Below are 13,573 nucleotides of genomic sequence, written 5' to 3'. Positions count from 1 at the left end.
ACTTAACCCTGCAAACCACATCTCAAATACCGTAGTTCCAACATGAAACTCCCCCTAAAACCACACATTTATTTTTATACAGTTCTGTTCTTGTTAAGGTTAAATAAACATGACTCATTATGCAAATAAAAGGCAATCTTTAGAGTTGTAGGCTCATTTTTTTTCACTGTGTACAGATTCAGGTTATTTGTGTCACCTGCTTCTTGTCTCGACTCGACAATCGATCTTCTCAACTCTCTCTTGGAAAGAAAGCAAACACACATATTTTCCAAAATGTCAAACTATTCACTTAAATACAATAATAATTTAGACATTGCATTTTTCAGTTTCAGTTTTTGATGTATCCTATGAAACTGTGTTTGTTTCTTTCAGCAGCTCAATAGAGCTTGACAAATTTAAATTCATCTAGTTCAAGTACCATTTCTTGTGGCACTAATTTAATTTCATACCACACACTCACACAAATATGCACACATACTTACAGTTCAGCACTGAGTTCACAGCCTTCCTGTGCATGTGTTTGATGTGTGTTAGAGATATAACATGCAAATGCCTGCACCCCTGGAGGAAATCAAAAGGGAAGTTCATTTCTCTAACCAATATCTAATATTCCTCTGGCTGGATTTTGCATCAGGGCTCAGCATTATTGTTCTTTAAGTGACAGCCGATGACTCTCCCGCAGATGGATGAGCTTTATTTCTCCGAGTTTCATCCTTTATTTACTGTAATCAAACTGCACTCAGTCTGATGGCTGGTGATGAAGAGCTGTCAGCCCCTGTCAGAGGCCACACGAGGTGGGCTCGCCCTAGCAGGATGTTATCTGTGACCCGTCTCATTAGATAGGTGACACTTCACATCACACCAACCAGAGAGAATTTACAGGGTTTTTTACTGCTTACAGTCAGGTTATCTACTCGCAAAGGGAAGGAAAGCTTGAACCGAATCATCAATGTTTCATCAATTCAGATTTATGAATTTTTCAGCAGCCAAGGAGCTCTTCAAATGCAAGCCAAGTCAACTTAGGAGAGGCTTGCTGAGAGCTCGGCTGTGTTTGTAGGCAGCTTGACATGCACTCACAGCCTCCTTCATGGACATCAAACTCTGCTCCTCCTTTGTTTTTTGTAAGAACGGTGTACACTTTCTGTGCCCTTTTCACAATATTATTCAATATGCCTCACCATTTTGCTGCAACTACACAGAACTTATTCAGTAAGTTATTTGGGGCTTTCTGTTTGGCTCCTTTTTTTCTCATTTTGCTTTAGATGGTAAACTGAATTTGCAACATCTCTGCTTCAGTTGTAGTCAAGGTGAAGTGCCATCACTGGTTGCTGTTAACATAGTGTTTTGCTTTTAAACATTACCTTGACTCCTTAAAACTTTTTTCTTTTGCGTTTGTTTGTTTGGTTTTTTATCACAGAACTCCATATCCTGCTTCAGTCCTTTTATTTTCAATTCCAGCCAAGTCCCTGCTCTGTAGTCCAGCCTCCCTGCTTTTTACTCTCCACTGCAGACCTGCCTTGAGCAGCCGAAAGCAGGCTAGCTCCTCAGGGACAGTCTGCTGTGTACTGGATGGATGACTGGTTGGCTAGCTCCATGTGTGGATGTACAGATGACTAGAGGGCTGGAAGTGTGGAAATAAAGATGACTGGCTTCTTGCAGGATCTGAAAGAAAAAAAAAGAAATGGCCATGACTATTTATAAAATGTCAGAGAAATTATAAAAGATCTTTAAATATATGTTTTTAGTCTTGTGTATGTTCCTGTTGAGTCAGTTATTCATGCAGTATTGCTAGAGGATGTAATTGGGGGATGTATTCTGAGGTTTCTATTTATTTGTGTCATACTTTGGTGTTTATACAGAGCAAGATGAATATAATATAATAACAGAGTTGATAGAAGACAAATGTTTATCATTAATGTCATAGTTGCCACTGACCTTAGCCCACTGAGCTACCAGAATTCCCTAAATACTAAACCTAGAGAGGAGACTACAAGCAAATTCTCAGCCTGAGGCAGTAGAAGAAAAGTCTAGCTCTCACATTGATCAGAACAAAATGCTGACTAACACAGAATGCTGAAGCAACCAACATATAAGAACAATATATATTAGCATATTAAGAGAGACTGCCCCCGTTTTAGCAGTGATAAATAATGAACATTTAATATTTCTTGCCAAGATGCAAAGCAAACCTATTATTTTATGTCTCAGTATGTCAGATCAGGTTAAAACGTAGCACAACTGTTGGATAGTTAGCTATCAAAAATACAAACTGTGGAGTTTATTGATATTTATAAATCAACCCAGTAATGAATGATATGGCTTACGTTGCCTAGCTATGTCCCTAATAGCAGAAACTTCATTTGGCATATCTAAGGTACTGGGCATCAGACTGACTTGAAAGACCTGCAAGAATCGACTCTAATGATCCACAGCTGGCTGTGCTGCCACACCTGAGCCAAACCTGGCAGCCAAAAATGGGCCAGAGCCTCTGACCACAACTGAGGGTGCTGACATTCACCCAAAATCTGTCAATCTTGGTTGTTTACTTGCGATACATTGTTTGGATTTAACATCTGATTTGAATGTAATGATCTAAGGATCTTTGGACCCTCGAAGTCAAAGGATCTCTATAAAATCTGCAATGTCAACAATGCCTTCCCCAGTGAAAAATTCACACAGCTGGAAAGTTATTATGGTCAGTGAAAATAGGTTTTTTTCGTCCTGTGTTGTCATCTGCCAAGTAGTTATCTCTCCAGTCTTTATGGGTTTAGTTAATTGGCTACAGCTGATGCCAGGAAACTTTGATCTATTATTCTTCTCTTCTTGTACCTTTAATGTTGTTGCTCGCTGTTAGCAGAGCCCAGCAGCCTCTGAGCAGCTGCCAGTGATGGTGAATACATTGCTGTGGGACTATAAACATGTGACTCCTGTCCAACAGAGACAGCGAGACTGGCTGTACAGTGGAGAAGCTCTTTCATCTCACACTTGAAGACAGAGTGTTAGGGTTTCTCTGTAAGTGCATCTACCATTCACTGTGTACAGATTAAGGTTAGTCGGTCTACATGTACTGATTTAGAGGTTTCGGATAATTATGGCTGAAGCTTTGTCATGAGTTGTTAATTTAATCCAGCTCCTGGAAATCTCAAGTGGGGTGTCAAAGATGACAGGATTTGCTGCTTTCCACTGTTTTACATAATTATAAATACATATGTTTGTTTTTTTTACTTTTGCTCAGACAAAACAAATCATTTGAAGACGTAACTTTGGAATCTAGGACTATTCACTATTATCTGACATTTTACACATTAAAGCATTAGTTGAAATGATAATCAACTGATAAATCTTACATCTTTCAGCCCATCAATGTCACATTTCAAGAGCTTGTCCCGGCTGGATTTATTCCAAATATTGAGTTTAGCTGCTTAGACATGTGCTACTTTCTTCTTCTCTCCTTCTGTGTGCTGCACTTGATGATGGCTGGCAATAAAACTCCACTGACTGCATTGCGTAGTGCATCTTTTAACAATGGGTAAAGTAGCCATGATGATTGATCCTGGTAAATGTGATAAAATTGCTGCTTATCTGGAGAGTTGGCATACATCAAGACACTGTCAGTGTTGAATGTTTTACATAAACTAAGCACAGGTCTTTTGAAAAGCAAATCACTTGAGTCACATAGTGTACAGGGGCAAACTTTACACAACACTTTCAGAGCTGAAGTTAGTCACTTTGGAGAAGGTATAGCACTTCTAAGAAGCAACACTTTATTGTAACTGCAGTCTAAAACAAAGGGTCTTATCTCAGTTTGTATTACAAACATGTGAATGAATAGGTTAATTCATCAAGTGCAGGTGTTTGCCCACACAGAACTTGAATGCCCATAATCGTTTGCCCATGAAAGCAGCTAGATTTACATGAATCACACAGATGCCCTGTTTAGTATTTGTTTCTATAAGGCAACGGCTTTGTAGCCCTTTGAATTGATAATTGTGAATGTGATCATGACTGAAACTGTTGGAATAGATAAGTGTAGATTATTTATAGCCGCCTTATCTGACATTACTGAATCCTTTATTAAAAGCCAGCTAGTATAGCAGTCAATATAAATGTAAGCACTGCACATAGAAACATACAATGTAGGAGGCAATGTAGCATTTTTCCTCCTTGTGTCCTGGTGAGTGAGGGCTCTCAGGCATTTTCCTGCCAGTTGCTGTCCTGCTGGACACTGGCCCTCTAGAAAACTCTGCCCTGATCTACTTTGTGCCCTTGGCAAAACTTGAGCATACAGTAATGTGCTTATCTGGCTGTGACACTGTGACATGAGTTTTCCATATCAGGCCAGACAGAAGTCCACACAAACTTCACTGGCTGTGTCTTTGGTGAGCAAAGTCTCTCTGGACTGCGGCTGAGCTCCTCTTCCTCACTTCCAGTTAAAGAGGCCATCTGTAAGACTTAGCCGAGCTGGGGGAGGAACCGCCAGGCTCCTGATTAAAGTGATGAGCTGTAAAATCGAGAAGGAGGGGGGGAGGGGGGCGGGGGGGGGGTGACAGCTGGCTGCTGCCTGCTACACTGAGCTTCATCTTCCTGCTCTACCTGTTCCCACCTCTCACTGTTAATGGGTTTGTTTATGTCTAAATGCCTGAGACCTGTGTACAGTGAAAACTGTGAAGTTGTCTGCTTTGGTTTTGCTCCAACCACCCTGATCCATCATTATTAGTAGATTGTTGGTCGTTGTTTCCTTCCATGGTGTGTGTGTGTGTTAAATTTAGTGATGTTAACTTTGTGTCTATAAGCTCAAACGCTGTGCATATTTTCAAAATTAAAAGAGAGCATAAAAAAAGTACAGTTTAAGAATGTAGACTATACTGTACTTTCCCATCTTGTAATTTTAATGACAAGAACAGTTTCAAAAGCTCAATCAGAATTCATTAGCAAATCTGGGTCATAACTGACTTTGATTGGCAGATGCATGCTCAATTTAAATGCATGAGTGAAAGAGGATGTAGGGGCTTGAAGGGTTGATTTGACATCTCAGACAGCCGTTTGTGACATCGGCCAATTTAAATTAGGTGACCCTGCGCACCATAAAAAGCCCAATTCAAGAGAGTCATTATAACTTATTTAAGGATGATTTAATCCTATTTTCTTGTCCAAGTAAATTCTCCTTGCAGGCATCATTTGCATTAGCTTATTAAATTTGTTTCATGGCAACGGCTTGACTTTCCTTAGACATTCAGTCTATTTTTTGAGTTTTGGAGAGGAGGGGTGGGGGGGGGGTATGAAATGAAAAGTGGATAGCTTGGTTCTCACATTCACATCCCAAATGAATCAGAGAAAACTAAATTATTTATTTATTTAAATCATCAGACCAATCTTCAAACTACACAACACTCACAACACTAAAAATAGACCATGGCTGCTTTGTGTATATCTTTAGGATCATTTTCCTGTTGCATTACTCTACTAAAAATAGATGGGATCTACAGTTTGTATGTTTCCTCTAAAGGTGCTATGAGCTTTACATTATTAGATAGATATAAAATAAATCTTTTCATTATGTAAAAGTAAGTTTTCAGCTTTAGTTCAAGATCACTCAAACTGACCTCCTTTTTGATGACAAAACATACATGCTTTTTCCCCCTGCCATCTATACCTTTTTTGATATACTTATATTTAAAATTTCAGATGTCTATGTTAAATATAGTCAAAGTTCCAAACCTTGATGTAAACATATGTAAAAGTGTCTGCTTTGAATGCCCTGTTTACAAAGTTACCTCTACTTCCCCATATAGGGCTGAGTGATAGGACCTACATTACATCTCATATCCAGATATAGGTCATTTCATATCCTGATAATGATGCCTATCCCAATATAGTACATTTGAATTCACTCAATAAATTATTGGCCTGTGCCCCCCACCCACCTGTTGTCTCTCTGTTCTTTGGGTGGATTCAATTAAATGTTTCTTCTTGTTTTTTACTCTGGTAGCTTTTATTGCACTCATAGTAATGTAACATAATGTCACCTCGAATTCTTCACCTGATTCAATGTCCCTGCTGTGTGTGTGCAGCACACACACCAGAGAGCTCAGCTCCACCACTGGTGAACCATAAAGCTCTTTTATACAGAAATCCCACATTATAGCCGTAAAGAAGATCTGTCATTAAGCTGCCTTTGCTTTTCTACCCTGAACCAACCAAAACCAGCATAATGCCTCTCTCATGTGTGCTTTTACACAGCATGTTGGCAATCCAAAATCAGAGGCTTGATGTGTAAAGCCAAATTCAGACCAAATAAGGCAGTGTGAAGAGCACTGTAGGGGTTGAGTGGAGGTGTGTGGGGATGTTTAGTGGTGCTGTAGAACGTAACAGCCGAAATGATCAAAAAGTAACATTTTATTGATCTGATTCATCGGCTTTCTTGCTGCCAGCTCTGCCTTTCTTCATTCATTCTCGAGGTCGCTCGACCACAGCTGCTAATGCAACAGTGTCAGCTTCCTGTCTCGCCATGCCGTTGTCGATCCACGTCTGTGACTACCTCTGTAGCTGGCTTATTGGTGGAGAAACTCTTTTATACAGAACAGCGAGGGGGAATAGAGACGCAGCATTCTCACCTTGAACAGGCTTTTTTGAGAGCAGAGGAGAGTAGCGAGACCATAAATGATAGCAAAATGCAGCAGAGACTCTTACTGACAGCTGAAATTAAACAAGTGCACATACATTTGGTAAATAAAATAAATGAAGTCAGTCTCTACTGTTTTGCTGTGTTGTCACTGTCTTGCTGCTTCTCTCCTCTTCTCTGGTCTTTCTCAGCAGAGGCGAGGCTGAGCCCTCCATGCAAACAGCAGTGGTGGAAAATTGATGACAACTAAACTTGTTATGAAGAAGAGTAATTTAGCAATGTAATCTGCATAATTATGAAAACTGCCGTAAAAAGATTGCCATCTGCATCACAACGATATAAATGAGAGCAACATATGAAACGATAGATGTTTTTCTCTCATCATATGATCATATCACATAGCCCTACTTCCCCATCTAACTGACATCAGGTCGTGTGTAAATGCTCACAAATGGATGTCCACTGGTAGCCTTTGTTGCTAAGGGTGTTGCTAAGGTTCTTCCGCAGGTTATATATGTTGTCTTCTCACATATTTCGGATCAGATTTGGGCTTGGACATGTATAGATGTGTTTTTGTGAAGTTTGTAAAGAATGGGGAAAAACAAGCAATACTTGACCACTACTGTTTGTTTAGCTAGTCTCCATAGCTAGTGCCGGTTTGTGCCAGAGGCCTAGGGAGGAAGAAGTTAAACAACCTACAGTATGTTTACTTTTTCTTTAAAAGTGACCTCTGGTGGTCTAGTGAATAATGAGCTTCACTCGCAGAAGGGAAATCAGGAGGGGTCTAATATTAATATGCCACACAACCTGTCAGGGAGGAGGTCACAGTATACAGTTGGGTGTCTGACTTTGATATTCTGTCTACATTCAGAGTTTATTTTTTTTTCTAACTATGACCACATCAGCTTAAAATTAAACCAACCTTAACTATAGAGGTGGCACTGACAAATGACTTAGTATTTTGTCTGTTAAATTTGATGACTATTTTAATGTTGTTAGCACATAAAGAGAAACTCTGGTGTTGATTCTCAGCATCTGATCCAGATGAAACACTCATCTTACAGACCTGGCTTTACTTTTTGGGGTGAATTACACTTTTTGGAAGAGTTTTGCAGTTAATCACTGTAGATGAAGTACAGTTCAACTCCCATATCCATTTGCAGCTCAGCTCTGTATGCACAGGAATAACTGTCTGCTTCTGCATTTGCTGCCTTTTTTTCAAGCGGGACTCATTACTACAATTTGTTGGTATAGATAAAAAAGTGTGAACTTGACTACATTAAGCAATACAGAGTGACAACTGCATTTTAATGGGATCTCAGTGGCTTTTTAGAAAGTAGGCTTCTCAGGGATGGTTTTGTTTGTTTATCACAATTAAATTTTTTTGGAGATAATGCAGAATTTGTTGTCCTTAAAATGCAACAAACAGCTCAGCCTTTTACTTGTCACGAATATATATAAACACAAAAACAAGGTTTGAAATGTGACAGTATTTCCACATCATGAAAACAGTTTTGAAGATGTGCAGATTTGAAAGGAGATCTAATGATAGGCTCTGGTTGGGGAGCCAGCATGTTAGAGAAGGGCCAGGGGACATAGTACTCCTGTGACAGCGGGGAGGCTGAGTGTGAGGGCAGGCGGGCCACTGTCACCCTGGGGAGATTTAAAAGCCCTGCGCTGAGACAACCACAGGGTCCTCTTAACTGGCCTGTCTGTCATGCAAAACTGAGAGTATGGAACCACACAAGCCTCTCACTCAGACTACTTGCAAATACTGCAAGTGTGAGTGTCAGGACAGACTCTTAAGAGCACAACCACACTCTCAATGACAAAGCTAGAATCAATCAGACTTGACTGTTGATGGTTATGGCAATGGCATATTTCAGAGGGAAGGTCACTGCACACCAAGCAATGAGGATTTACCTTACTTATCAAAGCAATGAGGTATTATTACCACTACTATGTTATTATTTCTATTATTATTATTGTTTTATCTCCAAATCAAGTGGTTTAGATAATATGGGTAATATATTTGCTCGTTCACAACCTGTCTGATCATCTGTGTTGTCATAGCTGATAGAAATTATGACCAGAACTATGAAAATAAGACTGAAGGTGGAATAAACCAGACATATCCTTTCAAGAGATGAGCATAATAAGGTGTCCACAAGTTGTGTCCAGAAGAAGCTTGATTTACAAGGCTAAAATCTGCTGATCTTTCTGTCCTCAAAAATATATAAAGCTATGTACATGAAACACACGTGAAAAGTTTACTGTCTCAGCATTAATTAAATGATCCTATTTGGTGTATGAAACCTGTTTTTTCCCCCCAGGCTGCCAGATAGACAGAAAAGTTTGAGATAAAGTTTCAAAGTGTAAAGGTGTTACTTTGTATTTCACCGTATGTTTTTGCCCATACTTTTGGAATGCACATCACATGTCATCACAAAAAAAAGTGTATACAACCTCATGATTTCTCTCCATTTTCCTCTATTTCCTCAGATGTTGGGAGAGCAGTTCACACCCCAGCACACATCACAGAAAAAGTGGTGCAGCTGTTCAGGAGTAAAAGTGAGTTTACGTTCTTGGCCTCCATCCAGCAGAAGTCCTCCACATCAGGAGTCATATTCTCCATCCACGAGTCAGAACACAGGTAATCCATCTGTAATCCTCTTCATCTTGGCCTGCAGCTCCCTTTTAAGCACAATTTTACCTCCGTGGATTATAGAGCTCTCTCGTTTTTTAAATTAAACCCAGGCATGAATTCTCATCTTACTCATGGCTGTTTGCACATGGCTGTTGTTGAGGTGTAGTAAAGTAAAGATTAGTGTGAAATTACTGCAATGCCAGTGTAAATCGGCAGGTGGTGGGATGCCAAGTCCATGACTGTAATAATGCAGCATTTCCAAAACTATGAGAATGTTTCAGCCAGACAGACAACCTCCCATTTATTTCAAAATTAACCACAAGCATGCTGATAAGGTTTATCTTGAATGCTGAATAAACAGACATACTACATACATACATGGCGGCTACTACTACTACTACTACTACCAACATACTGTATGTAACTGCATTTTCATGAACTACCAAGTACAGAACAGGTACACACATCTTTCTGAGTTGTTATTTTATCATGATTAATCTCTTCTTGGCTGTTTCAAGGAGCCTTGTTGAATTGAATGTGTTGCAAAGCATTGAATGCTGCTGCAGAATGTGATGGCTGTAGGACATCTGTGAGTGGCAGAGGCAAGCTCACCCCCCCAACCCCTTGAGAAACAGTACAACTGTGAATTGTTTTTTAAAGGGCAGGCACCATTGATTTGTTTTTTTTTCCCTCTACCCCTCGAAGGTAAAAGCCTTCAGTTCTGTAAAACACGCAGGGAAAATGAGCATGCGAGTGAGTGTGTGTATATATGTGTGTACTGGAAGACAAAGGCAAAATCATACACAATGGGAGAGAGAAGTAGAAGGAAAGCCAGTCCTCTAAAATGTAGGAAAATAAGCAACCAGTTACTCTGCACTGAAGAATAGCTGCAGGTTTGATAAACGTACAGTAACTTTTTGACACCAAGAAAAAAAATGATGTTGTGTTAAGCTAAACCTATAGTACTTCAAAAAATATATAGATAGTACATCACGGCTACTTCATGAAAATATGATGATTGAACATGACTTTATTATAAGCACGAATAAGAACATTACAGGTTACAGGTCTTGGTCCTTCATTGGTGTGCTGCACAGGTTGTTATTGAAACATGAAACATTCAATTTAGATGAATACAATTGATTTCATGGGGTAGAGTAGGTGAAAACTGCCATCTTTTAAAAGTGGACAAAATTGTGTTCTGTAAAATTAATTCATAGAATCTTAGATCTTTGATTAGATTACAACCTTTATTTTAATGGTATTTGATTATATGTTAACATGTAGCAAGTGATCTATGGCAGATCTCTTGCCGAAAGTACTCAAGAAGTGAAAATCTTTGCTTGAATGAGAGTGAGGGTTTACAGTTGCCACCACAGTCTTGTTCACTTGAACGTACAACCTGCAGTCACCTATAGAATAGTTGAAACTAGCTAAAATATGAAATACTATAAGTCAATACTGCAATGCGGAATTGCAACATATAGCACATCATCCGACAATGACCAGGGGTTTGCTGCATCACCGAGTATTTCACTTACAAAAATAATAATTCAACCCATTTTGCAAGAGTGCCCTAGCCAAGAAGGGGAGCACCATAAAATTTAAGACGACATAAAAACAAGTAATACAGTCAGACCTCTCATTAGTCAATATGAAATGATAAAATTATAAAAAAGATAAGAAATACAACCTTTATACCAGAATTGGACTGAGAAACAGCAGCAAGTTGAGGCATTAAAAACCTCCTAGAAACCCCACTGACATTGGATGATTAATGATGATGTACAGAGTTCCTGCAGTGAAGCTGTAAAAACCTGCCCAGAGAAACCAGTGACTGTAATTTTAACTCATTTGGTAGAAGATTCAAAGTATATGGAGCCAGCATACATAAAAACAGTTTTGCCAAACTGTTGAAATCTCAGGTACAGTCAGCACACAAAAAAAAAAATCTGTGTGAGCAAAAAAAGCACAAGTTTCTTTTTCATGTACTCAAATAGATATGCTGGCTTTATAAATAAAACAATGCCAATGGAGGAGTCTTTGAGAATACAATGAGGGCCAACCAACCCAAGCAGAAAGTGTGTGGTGAGGAGTAAGAGCCTTACAGTTGGTAATGAATCTCAGAGCTTCGTGATATACAGAGTCATGAGAATGTAACTATGACTTTTGATGCTTACGTTTCAGAACATTGGGCTGAAGATGTGTGCTTTTACTTCTGTTAGGTTTAGAGTTTTTCACTTTCAAAACATTCGGCAGTCCTACTTTTATGTAGTTAAATAATCGATGTATGTGCCTGTCTGTCCAATCGCCTTTGTACAAGATTGTGTTGTGTATATGAAGGTGTTAATGCACAGTTGGGCCTGGCTACGCTGCTTTTAAGGTGACCCTGGGAGTAGCCTTTTTGTCCCCTTCTTCTCTTTCTGCCTCTCTCTCTCTCTCTCTCCATCAGTCTCTCTCTTTCACACATCACCTGCAGGCATAATTGTCGCGCAGTGGGCTGGCCAAACAACAGCGAGGCTAAATGGAGCCAGCTGACTGTACTGTCCTACTCCTTCAGGCACAATGACATGCACCATGCAGCATATGCAGCTCAGAGGAGTGCTTGGAATAAGCAAATGTTGCATTAAAGGCAGTCAGTCATGCTCAAACACACCCAGTTGTCAAACATACTGATTCCTGATCCAGTCTATGACATTTATATTCTTCACAAACAAGTGGAGAGGGTGGGATTGCTGCCTTTTAAAGGGTCAATCCACCCAATATGACCAAAAATGTATTTTTGTACTTAGCTTTAATACTATGTAGCTGTACAGAACGTTTAGAGCAACAAGTCTTTCAACACGAATAACATTGTCTTCTAAAATGAAATGTTTCTTTTTTGTAGTCTGGGTTAACAGACTCATGTAAGATTTGCATATAAACAGAGTGATATCCTGACATTTATTTCTGTCTGTTTTTTGCTATTTCTCAAGACCTTTCATTGTCGTTCAAATATTGATAGTAGGATGAAAAACTAGCCTAGCATAGCGTCAGCGCAGCAGGCTGAAGTTATTTTGAGACGAGCTGTTGTGTGAGTCAGACCGCCACACAGAGAGCATAATTACATTTTGGAGCGATAGGCAGAGCCTTGACTGGCTCTGTGCAGACTCATGCTCCATTGTGACCAATGATTTGTTCTGGACCTCTGAATCATCTCTGAAGGCCCTATTAGAGACCTCAGCTGATGCCCATCCTTTCCCATAATAACACAGCTCCTTCCTTTTTTGCCAAGCTAATGGACAACTAGCTCTACCACTCATTCCTCTCTGACCTTTCTCTCTCTTCACTTCTTCATCTCTTTCTCAGCACAATCAAACCATCTTCTCTTCACTCCCACCTCCTCTGCCAGCTCCACTTTCCCAATATGATAATATCCATGTCTCCTCCTTCCTCTCATCCTCCGCTCTGCTCATCCTCAAAGTGAAAACGTCTTTTGAATGCAAGCGTTTCTCGGCAGCCGCTGCAAAAGCAGGAGAAGCTTTTTTTTCCCTTTTTTTTCTTCTTTCTTCCACTTCTTCTGCCCGGCACTGGGGAATGGGAAGGAAGGTTTATTACTGCTTCACTAGGCTGAATAGAACAAAAGGAGCCTATATATGCCTAGCCAGCAGTTTTCTGGGTCCCAGTAAAGCTCTCATTGTCAGCGAGTGGCGGTAGCTCTATGATGAACTAACTCAAATCCCGGTCTCTCCACTGCTCTTCCCACCTGAGCACTCAAACACTATAAAGGTGCTCAGCCAGCTCCTCCAGCTGCTCTGTTCATCTGCCTGCCCTTTGTCACTCGGCAGGTCTGTTTCTCCTTCCGTGCTTCAGTTCAGTTCATAAGCGCTTACAGGTTCCTCTCTTTTTAAGGAAACATGTTGAGTTGAAGTCAGTGTGTGGCAGGAGTTGAAGATACACAGTGAGATGGAAGTGAGACACTTGTTAAACCAGACTTTTATGGTAAAACTTTGTAAATGTTAGTAAGCAATGGGGAGGTTGGGTAGTGTAAATATTTATCGTTAAACCCAATTATTCATATATGAACATTTTGATGGGATGGAATTCTGTCCGAAGTTACCACTCACCAAGCTGAGAGAGCCACATGCCAGGAAAATTTTGGCTTTGACAGCTAAATCAATAAGTTCAGCTGTCCAAAATGGCCTTTCATGAAATACTTATATCCAACCCTGATCCATGACTGTCATAAAAAAAACATTTCAATCACCCAGACATTCATAAAAACAAACATATTGGAGTGGAGACAGTCCTTTTATTTTTTTTAG

The 13,573-nt window shown here is 39.8% G+C and overlaps 1 protein-coding gene across 1 annotated transcript in view; it reads left to right on the top strand.

Annotated features, from left to right (window-relative positions):
• Window positions 1-13,573, top strand: part of LOC128355606 (protein kinase C-binding protein NELL1-like) — a 272,377-nt gene that overhangs the window by 30,498 nt on the left and 228,306 nt on the right. Inside the window, exon 3 of the mRNA XM_053315919.1 lies at window positions 9,125-9,275. Coding sequence (XP_053171894.1) covers window positions 9,125-9,275 — 151 coding nt within the window. The remainder of the gene's footprint in view (window positions 1-9,124; window positions 9,276-13,573) is intronic.

This window comes from Scomber japonicus, chromosome 1 (assembly GCF_027409825.1).
Source record: "Scomber japonicus isolate fScoJap1 chromosome 1, fScoJap1.pri, whole genome shotgun sequence".
NCBI lineage: Eukaryota > Metazoa > Chordata > Actinopteri > Scombriformes > Scombridae > Scomber > Scomber japonicus.
This window is presented reverse-complemented; position numbering and strand designations above follow the sequence as displayed.